At 36.4% G+C, this 16,086-nt stretch overlaps 1 protein-coding gene across 2 annotated transcripts in view; it reads left to right on the forward strand.

Moving 5' to 3' along the window:
- The window catches only part of TLL1 (tolloid like 1), a gene marked incomplete at both ends in the record, with an annotated part of 198,136 nt that overhangs the window by 104,553 nt on the left and 77,497 nt on the right, over positions 1 to 16,086 (forward strand). For both annotated transcript variants that reach the window (XM_080710730.1, XM_080710731.1), the window contains 4 exons: positions 2,205 to 2,285; positions 3,815 to 3,967; positions 4,504 to 4,621; positions 14,553 to 14,731. In XM_080710730.1, coding sequence (XP_080566856.1) covers positions 2,205 to 2,285; positions 3,815 to 3,967; positions 4,504 to 4,621; positions 14,553 to 14,731 — 531 coding nt within the window. The remainder of the gene's footprint in view (positions 1 to 2,204; positions 2,286 to 3,814; positions 3,968 to 4,503; positions 4,622 to 14,552; positions 14,732 to 16,086) is intronic.

A 16,086-nucleotide genomic window follows, 5' to 3' on the forward strand; every position in this document is an offset into this window, starting at 1 on the left:
CCTCCTGTTTCAGCTTCCCAAATATTGGGATTACAACCCTGTGTTACCATGCCTGGCTTGATTATTTCATTTAAAATTAAACTCTGAAACAGTGTAGATGGAAGAAAACATAATATAATATTAAATATGTCAAACAAAACAGACTATACTGTTAATAATGAAAATATTTATTGTAAACCAGATGTGGTAGCACACGCTTGTAATCCCAGTACTTGAGAGGCTGAGACAGGAGGATCACAGGTTCATGGCCAGCCTCATCTACTTAGTGAGGCTCTCAGCAACTTAGTGAGACTGTGTTTCAAAATAAAAAATAAAAATAGGGCTGGGGTATAGCTCAGAGGTAGGATGCCCCTATGTTCAATGCCCAGTACTGCAAAAAAAAAAAATGCTTATTGGAAATGTACATGTGGAAGGTACATATCTTTGCAAGTTTAGTGATAACTTGCACTATCATCCAAGTAAATTTCAAACAATGTAAAAGTATCCTATATTTTATTTTTTCATATTCTCTAGTTTTTCCTTTCTTGTTAGTTTGTTTTTACTCCGTTTACTATATTTTTCATCACCTAATTTCAAAATGTAGAGCTTTTCTATGAATAACTTATATACTATTATTATACTTTATAATATGTAAGAACCATTTTTCTTGTTTAATATTTCAATAAATTACCATGCAAAATTTTGTTTCAATAAAAATTATTAAAGGATCATTTAAAATTTTGTTGCCTTGATAATCTTGAAACATTGTTTTTTCAATTCTAAAATTAATCTTATCCTTAATAGTAACAAAAATGTTTGCTTTTTTTTCTCATAATCAGCTCCTTTATAAATCGACTTACAGGTATTCCAGGCCTATCTAAAATAAACATAGTGGGTATATAGCGATCATTTCAAGCACATAGATGCCATACTTTAAAAATGTTTCTCGTAACTGCTTAGGAATGAATACACTTAAGTATGACCTCATCTTTCTAAAATGTCCAATGAAAAAATTTCAAAAATTTTTCTCAAGATGTACAGCAAAAATGTGAGCATGTAATGCAAATAATTAGGCAAATGATTAGTCAGTGGACAAGCACTTTAACTTACGTGCCATATAAGGACTTACTTGATTTTTCCTGTAAGAGGCTTATATGGCAATAGATATTGTCTTTGTTTTGCTTTTAGCTTCAATCTAGGTAAATGTATTTCATGTTAATTTAACAGGAAAAATGATATTGGAAGGAAATCAGTCAAGCTCTGAGAATAGATTTTTGTCTTTATGAATTTATGCCCGCTTTCATTGTCTCAGCCCAAAGAACCTCCCCGAACCATAGACACAGTATACATTCATCCACACTTCCCCGATGTTCTTAGTGTTATATGGTTTGTTTGCTCAATGATACCTCCTCCCTATTTTTCCATTAAAAGTTCAAGAAGAACAGGGAATATAAGGAACGTGGATTTTCCCCAAATGCTGTACTTTGTGACTTTGGCCAGGAATCTATCTTTTCATGACTTTGTTGGTAAAAATTTTTTTAAAAGACATTTTTTTTTATCCTTTCTGTTCTTTTGATCTGCTTTTAAGAACTTTGCAAATTACATATTGTGACAAAATGCATTTTGCAGCTTGATATCCATGTATGTTACCTTATAGCTTTTTTTCTTCTTGCATATGATTAGTGTTTATTAGGTGGAAAAATTAATTTTAAGATTTATTTGATATAAAATTTTATATGACTTTTTAAAGTTTTCAAAAATTATCCAAGCTTTTAAGACAGACTTGTATTACAGATCTTTCTTTGCTAATGTTTTCATTTCCATTTGCTGGTTTGGCATCTGAAAATATCCAGTTTGCATAGGGGAAATAGTTGGAATGCTATCAATACAGCAGAACAAATTTATGTTATTCCATATTACAGTATGTGATGTCAAGGTCATAGTTGAAGAAAAATATTTCAAATTATCAATAGATGACTCAATTATCATAATGTCCAAATAAAGTAATATGGATTGCTCTCGGAATCTGTGCTACCTCCTTATTTTTAGTCACGACATTTATTTCTCTAAATTTTTTACCCTCTACAGAGATTCATAGATGTGCATAGTGCTAACACACTAAAAGATGTCAAGAGAGAAACTTATGTGGTATATTACTATTGTTTATTTGCAAGAACTTTAAAGTACATTGAATTTAACGTACTTGTTTTCTTCTATTCTCTAAGGTGGACTTGGAGACCATGGTATATCAAAGAAACGAGGGGCCCTCTATCAACTTATAGACAGGATAAGAAGAATTGGCTCTGGTATAGCAATGTTTAAAGTTGCAGATGCTTGACTTGATGTACAGTAAATATTATACTCATAGAGTTTAGTTTATTAAAATCGGTGTGCCGTTATGATATGAAGGATGTAAAGGAGATGTGCTGCGAAAGAGTTCTTTATTCATTTTTATTTTGTTAGCCTATATTTGGTAATATGGATTTTTAGAACTTAATTTGGAACAATTTAAAATGTTCCTCTAACTTTTTTTAAAGCTTCTCCTTATTTAAAGTGTATTAAATGTCTTTACATTTATTTCCAGTTGATTATCACACCAAGATATTTTTATAAATATTGAAGCTACATCAAATTTAATCAGATGAAAATATATTCCATATGTTTTGAAATAAATGCCACTTAAATTAACTTCCCAAGATGATTTCCTAATTGGAAGTTAATCTTATAATTATTATATATATATATATATATATATATATATATATATGTTAAATTTTGACCATTAAAATATGTTTAGAATATTAAGAAAAACTGTCTTCTGGTTATTTATTATTATATTGCCTAATATTCATTAGTTAACTTCATTCTGGTATTATTTCTTCATATTTATAGTATTGAATTTATGAATTGCTTTTTGTAGATTAAAGTTTTTTTTAAATTTTTTCTACTCATTCCTATTATTTATCCTAACTGTCCTTAGGTTGATGGATTAATAATTAAATATTGAAGTACTTTCAAAGATTAATTTTCCTAAGTAAAGATGCTATGCTCCAAGACATCAAAGGGATAGACTATTAGGAGCATAGTTACAGGGACATAAATTCAATATGTGTTGTGTCAAAATACTTGTTAGTCGGGAGACATTTGTAGCAGCAATGATAGTTTAGGAAGAAAGAGTAATCTTGTAATTTATAAAAAACAAAAACAGTTAACTACGACTAGGATGAAAGCCACCAAGACTCCAATAGACAGCATTTCTACTCCTGATACCTGAAGACGAGTTGAGGGGAAGCTCGGGTGTTTATCTCCCCTCTTCTCCAGTGGTTGAGACCATGGTGTCTTTGTGTTATTCTGTTAACTTTCTGTATGATATAGTATCCATGTGTTTTGGCAATACTACAGAATATCAATCATGATTTAAAGGATGAGAGATATAACCAGTAAGAAAAGTCTTGACTATCTATCAGACTTAATTAAAATATATCTATTTATCAACTGTGGATGAATCAGCAATCAGCTACTAAGACAGAAAACATAAAACAACTTTCCCATGACCCATTATCCATAGTTCCATCTGCTATGGGCTATTGTGTGGAAATTCATCAAAATTCATTCATAGGGAATTAAGCAATAGCATTCTAACATGAAGTGATTAAATATTACAATGTTTTTCTCAATAGTGTAATAAAACTGAAGTTTTTCTTGACTGCCTTGTGACTTCAGGCGTATTTCTACAAATATGCAAATAAGACATTTCAACTTTTGTCCTTTAAGAGGTAAATGATTCCCTGACCAAGGACTTCTGTTTCACAGAATGTTTTAAATGTCTCTACAGGCTTGGAGCAAAACAACACAGTTAAGGGAAAAGTACCTCTAAAATTCTCAGGTCAAAATGAGAAAAATCGAGTTCCCAGAGCTGCTACATCAAGAACTGAAAGAATATGGCCCGGAGGCGTTATTCCTTATGTTATAGGAGGCAACTTTACTGGTAAAATATTCCCAGAGTGTCTGTTTTGATAAAGAAATATAAACTACCCTGCAGATTAAGAATGCATTTTTATAGAATATTAATACAGAAAACATAGTGTTCGATCAAACTTGGAAAAACACTCCATTAGCCTACATTGCTAGCGTAGAATGTCTCTGAACTTGGAAAAAATATATCTTTAGTCTTGTGTTCTAAGAGTCTAAAGTACTGTTCTGGTTTTAAAACTGAGCTTCAAAATGTGCCGATTAAATCTGGGAGCTGATCTATCTTCAACTGACAGGAGAAATGTGTACACCATTTATAGAGCCTTGTACACACATATTTGTTGAGATAGGAAGCTTTACCCTCCTGATTATAAAGTGAGTGTCGATTCTTAACAATGACTCATTTGTGGCGCTATAAGCTAGTATTCCTTGGTTGATGATAGCGGTGGCATTCCAAACCGCCCAGCCAGGCTCAGGGCTGGAGGAGCCGGCACCAAGCCCTCCTCCTCCCTGGGGCAGATGCTTTTGTATAAAGTCACTTGTCTTTTCCAGGCAGCCAGCGAGCCATGTTCAAGCAGGCCATGAGGCACTGGGAAAAGCACACCTGTGTGACATTCATTGAAAGAAGTGACGAAGAAAGTTACATTGTCTTCACCTATAGGCCTTGTGGGTAAGTAGAACCAAGGGAAATGGTTTTGGTAAGTTTAGAAAGAAAAAACAAAATTGAAAATGTACAGGTAGGATTTATTTCCTACTATTTGCATCGTACTCTGGCCACGAGAAAGTCTGAGTTCTACATAAGAAAGTATTGCAGATTAGATAAATATTTTCTCCAAGGGTGATGCTGCAATCTCCGTACTTGAGAGGCTGTGATAAGAGAACCACAGGTTCGAGGTTAGCCTCAACCACTTAGTGAGACCCTGTGTCCAAAATAGAAAATAAAATAGGGCTGGGTGTGTAGCTAGACATTGAATTCCCCTGGGTTCAAATTTCTTGCACACACACACACACACACACACACACACACACACACACACACAGACAAATTATATATGTACACACACATATTTTTTGACCAAAGAAATTCGTACCCCCATGGAAAGCATGTTCTCCCACCTCATGGCTATTAGTCTTGTAGCAACGGCATTGCTGACATCCACACTCCTGAGTCAGAAACTCCAGCATCCTTGATCGATGGGCTGTGCCTCCTCTAAAATCCATGCAGTATGTGTCTGTGCTGATACTGACAGCCCTCCGCCTCCCACCACGTCCCGTGTGGGTGCTCCAGTTCACTCACAATTTTAGCATCTCGCTCTGAGCTCTTCAGTCTACTGTCTTGTCTCGCCTCGCCATTTGCTACCACTAGGATGAGTTTTTAAACACTCTGGACGGAGCAGGATTCTGCCTTTCTGAAATCCTCCCATATTCTTTCCTGTGATGGTGTTTTCAAGACGGATTTGCTTCTTACGGGATAACAGATACTTTTCTGAAATGAAGAAAGAGGCTTTTGTAAAACGCTATGCTGTATTTTAACAGGTGTTTCTACAGCGGTGTGCAGATGAACATTCCTGGTATTCAACTAATTGAATATGTTTCCAAATTTATTTAAAAAGGGAACGCACACTCCAACATTTTTAATAGGGAAAAGCATACAACATTGTCTCAGAATGTTTGAGGAAATGCTGGCCTGAGAATAAAGTCCACATTCCTTGATAGAACATTTAAGAAATGTTATGAACTTACCACAATGTTCTTTTCCAGCTGCTTCTGCCTTCACATCTCTCTGCAAATCCCTTAATCCAGTCAAGATTCATTAACAGCACTTCTCCAAGCAATGTTGTATACCTCAAGAGTTTTGTGTGTGTGTGTGCGTATGTTTTGGTTTTCAAACTTTTCTTCCCTATTTTTCCAAAGAATCCAAATTTATGTATAAAGATTTGATTAAATTCATCTCGATGGGTTATTTTTTTCTAAGAATACTAGTCTACCTACTTCTCACTGCATCACACTTGTAGGCACATGTCCCTGGATTTGCCCCTTCATGACCATCTTAGTCATCGATTGGTACATTTAGGGATTTAAGAGCCAGGTCCTTCCGCTGAAAACATCCTCATCATTACAAAATAGTGTAATGCTGTTCATTTGTATACCTTTAAAATTTATTAGCTGGAATTCTTCTAAAACTTTTCCCTCTAATCTGATATATATATATATATATATATATATAATATATATATATATATGTGTGTGTGTGTGTGTGTGTGTGTGTGTGTGTATGCATATGTATATATACATATATATAACAGAATATATATGTATATATATTCAAATACCTGTATATAAGGGAATAAAAAAGATTGAATTCTTTTGGATAAAATAGTTCTGCCTTAATGACATGTACTTGTGGGAGCATACATAAATTCACTGGGTCTTGAAGTAGGCACCATTATATCATATTTACCATATTTTTCTAGAAGATAATTTAAAGAATAATGCATTTCAATCTTGGCTCTATCTGAGTGACATTAAGAAAAGTTAAATGTCATTATCTTTTAGCTACTTTTAGATAGTGCCATAAATTATTATTAAGCAATGTTTAATAATTAAATAATGTTTCCTTCTGATTGTGACTGGATAAGTTTTGGTTACATTTGAAATGCCTACTAGTTCTTCAGATCTATTTAAATTAAAAGATCTAAATTTTGTCTGTTCTTCCAGTGATCTATTTGGAATAGATATATCTCTAATTACATGTTTCTAAATACATAGTGTACTCAGGCCCATAAATCTTGCTTTAAACCCACCCTTAAATATGTCCAACACACCCCAGACGCCGCCCACTCGTTGTTGCTCAATTTTGAGGTAGATTTGCATTCATACTCATTTTATTTCTGTGCAGTTTCCCATGCCTCTTGTTTCAGCCAGCCACGCTGTGTTTTGCCCTTCACGGTCGTGTCTTCACGCTTTGACTCATGATATTTCTGCCATACAGAATGCTTTTATTTCACCATCGTCTTAGTGGAAATCCTTCCCCTCTTTCATCCTCACTGATTCCTGGGGGCTGCACAGTGGGCTTTTGCTCTCCCCATAGCTATGACGCTTTTCTAATCCCAGCTTGCTCAAATGCCTGTCTTTGTCGATAAATAGGGCAGAAGTTCACCTCTGTGTCTCTCTTGATACCCACATACTGCTTTATGTGTAACTGATCATGAAAGTATCGGCCGTGTAAACATCATCTAAGCACATTGCTCATGATCCTCACACACAATAAAAAAAACTCTATGTTTTACACCGAATGAATTTAAGAATTTAACAGGATATTAGAAGCTGGGTATAGTGGCATGTGCCTGTAATCCCAGTACTTGGGAGGCTGAGACAGAAGGATTACAGATTCAAGGCCAGCCTCGGCAACTTAGTGAGGTGCTCAACAATTTAGGAAGACTCTGTTTCTAAATAAAAATTAAAAATAAAAATAGGACTGGGGGCAGAATGCCCCTGGGTTCAATCTTTAGAACCACTCCCCCAGTTAAAAACAAGATTAGAAATATAATGTACTTCGCAAATTTTACAACTGTGAAAACTGAAGTTGCGACCTTCTAAAGACACCTAAGTCTAGAATTGTTTTCTTAAAATCAAACTTTTTTGGCTTTTATAGTGGTGATGTTTTATTTTGTGGATTTGGGGGCATGTTTATTTATTTATTTATTTATTTACGGGTCTGGGGACGGAACCCAGGGGCATTCAACCTTTGAGCTGCACTCTCTGCCCTATTTTTTATTCTTTATTGTGAAACCGGGTCTCACTGAGTTGTAGAGGGCCTCACTGAGTAGCTGAGGCTGTCCGCGAACTGCGATCCTCCAGTCTCGGCCTCCCGAATGCTGGGATTACAAGGGTGCGCCACCATGCCCGGCTGGGCGTATTCATTTTACAGTTCATTTGACTTGTGTTTTGTTTTTAGTAATGGTGGGGGGATGATGCTTTGTATAGGAATTGACCATTGGCCTTCTAAGTCATTCTAATTATTTTAAGGCTTCCCAATTTCATTTGGAATTATCATTAGTGACTATTTCGTAAAAACTATTTTTTGATATCATAATGCTTCCCTTAAATTTCATAAAGTTATTTTCAGTTGTTAATTTGGAATTGGTATCGTGTAGAATACTTAGGCCCACTAGAAGAAGATGCTATCAAACACAACACGCCTACTGGACCTCAAATGCTGGGTCGTTCATCTCATAAGAACTGTATTGTTAAGTACGTAGCACTTGGTGATTCTCATTAAAGTATTGGTCACTTCTTCACCCTGTACTTACTGAATTCCCATGTTGAGCCACTTGTGTTCTAAGTTTTCGAAATATTCAACATTGGACATAAGATGTTCTCTCTCTACAAGGAGGCTGTGGTTAAGCTGAGGGTCGGGGGTTGTATTCTAGCCAAGATTCGTATTTGCAACCAACAAAGACAGATGAGATAACTTAAGCAAGGAAAGTAATATACTGGACGGTAACTAGATAATTTCTTGAACAACACTAATGTAAAAACTGTAGAGGAAGACTGAGGGATGGACGTGCTGTTTACCCCGTCGCTGCACGTGCAGTCGCTGAGCCTGGGAAGGCTCCCTGACACCCATTGGGGTCTCATCTCTCAAAGGTCGAGATTTGCTCTTTAAAGAAATACCCACTGAGCTCCCCTGCATGTTAGACTGTGGTCTAGGGGCTGGAGATGGAGCGGTGAACGAGGCGGGGAGTTCTGTGTGCACCGAGAGCTTACACTCTAGGGTGTAGAGACAGAATAGAAAGAAAAAAGAAAAATATAAAATTTGTCATATACTTTAAATTCTAAGAGAAAGAGAGGAACAAAAAAAAGATAGAGTGGAAGTGGCATTTGTAAGAGGACTTAAAAAAAAAGAGAGAGAGAGGAAAATTGTCCTCTAGATATCTAGGGAGGACAGAATTCGTGAGAAAAAATGCACTCTAAAGCCAGGGCTTGTCTTCATGATCAGGCGAAACAAGGATACAGACATGATCCCAGCTCGGTGGCATATGCTTCTAATCCCAGTACTTCGGAGACTGAGCCAGGAGGATCACAGGTTGGAGGACAGCCTCAGCAACTTAGTGAAACCTTGTCTTAAAATAAAAATAGCTGGGCGTGGTGGTGCATACTTGTAATCTCAGCATTTGGAGGCTGAAACAGGAGGATCATGGTTCGCAGGCGGCCTTAGCTACTTAGTGAGGCCCTTTGTGACTCAGTAAGACACTGTTTCAAAAATAAAGAATAAAAATAGAGCTGGGGATATAGCTTGGAAGTAGAATGCCCCTGGGTTCCATCTCCAGTACTGAAAAAAAGGGGAGCTGGGGGTGCAACTTGGAGGTAGAACACTTTTGTTTCAATCTCTAGTACCAAAAAGAAGGATGATGATGAGGAGGAGGAGGAGGAAGAGGAGGAAGAGGAGGAAGAGGAGGAGGAGGAAGAAGAAGAAGAAGAAGAAGAGGAGGAAGAGGATGAGGAGGAAGAGGAGGAGGAGGAGGAGGAAGAAGAGGAGGAGGAGGAGGAGGAAGAGGAGGAGGAGGAGGAAGAAGAAGAGGAGGAAGAGGAGGAGGAAGAAAAGGAGGAGGAGGAGGAAGAGGAGGAGGAGGAGGAAGAAGAGGAGGAAGAAGAGGATAAGACAGGAATGGATGGAAGGGAGTGAGTGAATGACAGGGATTGTTGTAAGAGGAACTCTGAGAAGACGTTTGTTGTGACGATCATTTTGGGTCCTGTTGTTCTGTGATGATTTTAATGAGCCTCACTGGGTCTTCTTAGGTAACAGATGGCCTCATGATCTCAGCAGCTTAAAGCAACAAGTCTCTGTGCCTTTCTCAGAGTCATGTACATCTCTGCTTAGCTGTGGATTTCACAGAATCATTATTCTCATATCCAGTCTAATGGGAAGCCTCTTTTGGTTATTCTTGTGGCAGATGGAAAAATGACAAGATAGCTAAACATGTGTTGGCTCTTAAAAATTATCTCCAGAAATGACACAGTGTGGGCTTCTGTGACATTGTCCAGAGCAAGCCACAAGACCAAACCCAGCATTAGTGGAGTAGGAAATAGAACGATCTGCTAAGATATCTTTGAGCATTGACACAATTTACCATGGAGCCATCAGAGAATGGCATAATCTGGCTTGACATTTTAGAAGTATCCTGGTGTTAAGAAAACCATGGTAGGGAGGCAAGAACAGAAAGAGGGAGATAAGTAAATAGTTGATTCCAACACTCCAGTGAGAAATGATGGCATAGAGCAGGGTGCTAACAGCGGAGGCCATGACTTGTAGGATGATTCTGGGTGTAGGTTGAGGTTGAGTCAGTGAGTTGCCTGTTGTGGGAGAAAGGGGGGGAATTAGGAATAGTTTTGTTTTGCTTTGTTGAGAAGAAAATTGGGGCCATATTAAATTGAGATAGTTATTATTCATTCAAGTGGAGAAGTTAAGAAAGTTGAGTTGGTATTCAAGCTTGCTATGCACCAAATGGGGCCTGTTGAATGCAAGCCTTGTTTTAAAGGCTTGTGGTAAATCAGCAAAAAGACAAGATGAAGGGTCTTGATTGATGTATCTTATATTCTGATGGGGACACTTGAATTTTAATGGCCTCTTTTAAGGAAAGAAAGAAGAGAAAGAAGAAATAAATAGAAATAAGAAAGAAGGAAAGAATGAGAGAAAGAAAGAAAGGAAGGAAGGAAGAGAATGAGAGGGAAAGAGAGAGAAAAGAGCAGTCCTGCTGGGCATGGTGGCGCATGCTTGTAATCCCAGCGCTTGGGAGGCTGAGACAAGGAGGATCATGTAGGTTCAAAGCCAGCCTCAGCTACTTAGTGAGGCTCTCAGCAACTTAGTGAGACCCTGTTTCCAAATAAAATATATTTAAAAAATAGGTCTTGGAGTATAGCCTGGAGGTAGAAAAGCCCCTGGGTTCACCCCTGGTACCACACACACACACACACACACACACACACACACACACACACACACACAAATAGCAGTACACACACACACACAAAAAAAAAATAGCAGTCCTTTTTTGAAAAAAAAAAAGAAAAAAGGGGGAAATAGTAATTAAACTAAATTGCAAAAAGTATCAAAATGCAGCAGATGAAAAGGTAAAAACAATTCCAACTTAATAGACGTCCTGAAGGAATAATTTGAAAAATTTAAAGTTAACTTAGAAGTTTCAAAACTTAAAGTTTCAAAGGTACTTTGGTCTACTGACCTAGGAAAAAAAGAGAGATATAATTTAAATATAAAATATCGCCAGGGGTGGTGGCGCACACTTGTAATATATGTGTGTGTGTGTGTGTGTGTGTGTGTATGTATGTATGTATGTATATGTATATGCACTTGTAATATATGTGTGTGTGTATATGTGTGTGTATGTATAAGTATATGTATAAGTATATGTATATGTATATGTATATGTATATGTATGTATGTATATAATCTTACAGAGGATCATATGTTAGAAGGCGATGCAACCAAGTGCCAGATCTGGGACATGGTTGAAGGAGATGGGTCCAGGAGACGTAGTTTTGGGGACCCATCTGTCCCTGGGCCCCTCCTCTCTACTTCCTAGTCATATTGCCAGAGCAGCTTCTCCCCCTCTGCCATGCCAAATGGTTTCTGCATTGGAGATGATCAACCACGGACAAAAACCTTTGAAACCTCTCAAACCATGAGCCAATAAACCTTTCTTCCTCGAAGCAGTACTTCTCATGTATTTTGGTCATAGAGATTAAAAGGCTGTCTAAATCAAGTAGGAAATAGCATATTTGAATTAGAATTACTCCTTATGACTTCAGGAGAAGGAAGAGTTTCCTATAGATGGTGAAGGTTTTTCTTGACATTCTAGACTAGACAGACCTTATAATGGCTAATCTGTAAAAAAATATATATATATATACAAACTAAAGATGAAATTTCAGGAGCCGTATAGAAGAAAATGGCACCAAACCTGGATCACATTAAAAACCAAGAAAATGTTTGGATATGATTAAATTGTATTTTTCTAGATTTGCAGGTTATGCTGTCATTCCATGCCTAATATTTGTATAAGCATATATTTGGTTATTTAATTCAACTGAATATATAGAATTATTCTGCCCTTAAGACCTCTACTTAGTCAGGGATCAAATCATATTTTTAGTTTCGCAGGACCATTGTAAAAAAAAAATAGTTCTGTGAATAAGGCAGTTATCTCTATTTTTCCTTTCCATTTGGAAATCCCATCTTATCATAGGAAATTGCTAGGGGTAAAATTATGCTAAAAATGGTATTTTAGAATTAAATAGACCACACTGTTTTACAGTGCCTCGGAATTTACTTTGCAAAGTACTGCTTTTCCTGAATATAACCAGTATAAATGACTCAGTGTGGCTAATTCTGTGGCTATATAGTCATTTGATATTTTAGTTTCATTACTGTTGATTAAGGTAGCAAGTATTTCTGTTTAAATCATTATAAGCATTTGAAACATTGCATTTTTCTATATCTGATATTTACTGGGCACTTAATAATTGCATATGTAATAGGTACTTATGCGTGGATTAAAACACATTATTAAACTGGGAGTGGTGATACATAACCGTAATCCCAATACTTGGGAGGTTGAGACAGAAGGTTCGTAACTTCAAGGGCAGCCTCAGCAACTTAGTGAAACTTTCAGCAACCTAGTGAGATTGTGTTTCAAAATAAAAAAAAAATTATGGCTATACTTTGGGGGTAGAATGACTCTTGGTTCAATCCACAGTACCACCACCACCACAAAATACACATTATTAAGAGAAAAACTACCTCGGGGGAAAAAGACAATTTACTGATCCTCCTTGACACACTGTAAATACCTCATTCTTCTTTCTAATTCTCATTTTCCAAGCTTAATTAACTGCTATAGTAGATTTATAAATAACGAGTATGAATGAGTTTATCTAACTGGGTTAAAATACATAGTCATTTACAGCCTATAGAAACAATTTGGGGAAAAAAGAGGGAACACAAAGATTTATATTTTTGCAAAATTGAAAGGACTGTGAAACGTACCTGGAGATTAAACTAAACAACTTCTTTTAAATTCTTTGAGCAATTAATTTTTGATAATTTTCTTTTAATCAGAAAAGGTGTCTGAAAATGTCCAAATACACTGATTTCCCACATCCAAGACTACTTATTTAGTACTCTCTATTGCTACTAAGGAGGTAGTCCTAGAAACAAGTGATTTAAATTTAAACACTATTAATTAAAGTTTTAGGTTTAATTTTCTTTGTAGCTACTAATATGTTATATAGTATTTTGTGTGTTCAAGTTTTCCTGTGTCTCTCTGTCTCTGTCTCTGTCTGTCTGTCTGTGTGTCTGTCTCTCACACATACATACACACGCGCACACACACACACACACACACACACACACACACACATACGCACACAAATACATGGACATTTCATTTTGAACTAAAAAAACATTTGGGGTATGTATGAATATCAAGAAATCTATGAAAATTTGAAGGCAGATAATTCTAAGTATTTCACACTCTGATAATTTGTGAGATTCACTCAGAAAGTAAAATTTTAACAAATCACACTCATTAATTTGACCAATTGACATAAATAACATAAATCTAATAATTCTCAGAACTACTACTAGTTGTCAATTTTTCTTTGTCACTTGCCTTAGTGTGTTTAGGAAACTATAACAGAATACCATCGAGTCGGTGGCTTATAAAGAAAAGGGATTAAAATTTCAGAGTTTTGGGTGGCACTCTAGAGTCAGTGTCTGGTGAGGGCCCAGTTTCTGGCTCTTTCTCCAGTGGTTCAAGGGCTCCAGGAAGCTCTGTAGAGCTTCTTTCTTAAAGGCATTAATCCCACTCACAAGGACTCGTCCCTCCTGACCTAATCACCATTCGAAGGCCCATCTCCCAGTAGGGTCACATTAGGGAATATAGGTCTTAACATATGGCTTTTGAGGCGACAACAACATTCAGTCTCCAGCTGGACTCATTCATTAACCTTTGGTGATTCATCCTTGGGAAACAATTCTTTTTCATTTATTTCTTCTGTTAAAAAAAGTCTCCTTTTATAATTCTTCCATGAATAGAAATGATAATTTCTATTTTGATTAAGCAACATCTTTTGTAGGTAAATCTAATTCTCTTTTTCTGAGAAAAGGAAAAAATAAACTTTATTTTAATTTAGTGTCAAAATAATATTAAATAATGGCCAGAAAACCACACTAACATTATAGTTACCATGGAGGTAGAGGGTCCATTTTATGTGTGTGTAATAGCACCTTAAGCAGCATCATTGTAATTATTTCTAGGTTATCTTCTGGATATTTCTAAAGAGGGCATATCTTATAGTATATTGAAAATTATAAAACCACTTAAGATAATTATTTGGAAATTTTTATTGTACATAAATGAGAAAGAATACTAGAAATTAGCCAAACTTAACCACATGGTGTTTTGCCTTTGAGTGTGTCCAGCTTTATAGTCCACCAGGGTTCCTTACAAAAGTCTTACCATATTGTAGTCTACCCAGCAGCGCCCTTCCCACCTTCTCCACTGTCTTCTTTATTACAGATGCTGCTCCTATGTAGGTCGGCGGGGCAATGGACCTCAGGCAATCTCTATTGGAAAGAACTGTGATAAATTTGGAATTGTCGTTCATGAACTGGGTCATGTGATAGGCTTTTGGCACGAGCACACGCGGCCAGATCGAGACAACCATGTAACCATCATAAGAGAAAACATCCAGCCAGGTGAAAGGCTTTTTAGGGTTTACAGACTTATTTTTTGATGTTGGGGAATCAACATTTTACTTGATTAAAAATTACCCTTAATGGTTTTATATTTTAAGCATTTTCCTAGAGACCAAAGAGTTCTGTGCATTTTCCTGGAATCTTTATTTTTTAAGGTCTCGCTGTTTTATTTCTAAACTTATAAAAAGTCTTCCAAGAATGGGTGTGAACTTGAACCACATACTATGATTATTAAATAATGTTCTTACTTAAACATTTTTTGTATGCTTAGTTCTGTAATTTATATTATTGAGATTTAAAAAGGGCCCAGGGTTTGCCATGACATGCAGAGCAACCACAGGAATCTATGTTATTTCAGGTATAATTTCGGAGAAAATTCCAGTGAAATGAGTCATTCCAAAATAGTCTAGTAGGTTCCCAAACTTACTGGCTTATCACCCCCTTTTCAGAAAAATAGTGACTCAGTGCTGCTCCCATCCTGTGCTTCCACTGCCCCCCATTATTTTATTCAATGTCCTTCCAATTGCAACAGAAGCTACTGGTCATTCTGGTCCACCTGTGGGGAGCAGTGCCACCCATTTGGGGAACTGATAGGAGAATTTCCTTTCAAACAACCCCAGACTCTTAAAAATATTTTTAGTAGTTGAAATATAATCAAAAGTTAAAAATCTAATTTTATCTGATATGTGATGTTTGATAATAGCTTTATTATAAAAGTTTCATACTCACAAAGATTAGTAAGCATATTTCAGTTGTTTCCTCCCATATCTGTTGTTTGAAATTTTCTTGTAAAGTAGTAGGCTTTTTTTTTTTTTTTGGTGGTACTAAGGATGGAACCCTTCTACCTCTGGGCTACACTCCCAAACCTATTTTATATTTTATTTGGAAACAGGGTCTTTTAAGCCAGCGCAGCTGACTTCGAACCTGTGCGATCCTCCTGTCTCCACCTCCCAAGCGCAGGGATTACAAGCGTGCGTCACCACTCCTGGCTTTAATCTTTTTATTTTTGAAACAGGGTCTCACTGAGTGACGAAGGGCTTCTCTAAGTAGCTGAGTCTGTCTGCAAACCCTGATCCTCCAGTCTCAGCCTCTCCACCAAGCCCGGCTCAAAAAATGCGTATTGCTTTTAAGGAGCTGTCTGATTCAACATTAATATGAATCTAAAACAAGGAAGAAATGTCTGAGTATTATAAATAAATAAATAATTAATTAAATGTGTGATACCCCAAACAGTGCTAAGCCAACTAATGGCTCTTAATACATTTTTGATGAAACATTTAAGCCAATAGATAAAAAATACTGGGTGAGATTTCTTGGGTAAATGGAACTACTCAGTTCAAAAGCAGAAGATTAAG

The sequence above is a fragment of the Muscardinus avellanarius genome, assembly GCF_963383645.1.
Source record: "Muscardinus avellanarius genome assembly, chromosome: 14".
NCBI lineage: Eukaryota > Metazoa > Chordata > Mammalia > Rodentia > Gliridae > Muscardinus > Muscardinus avellanarius.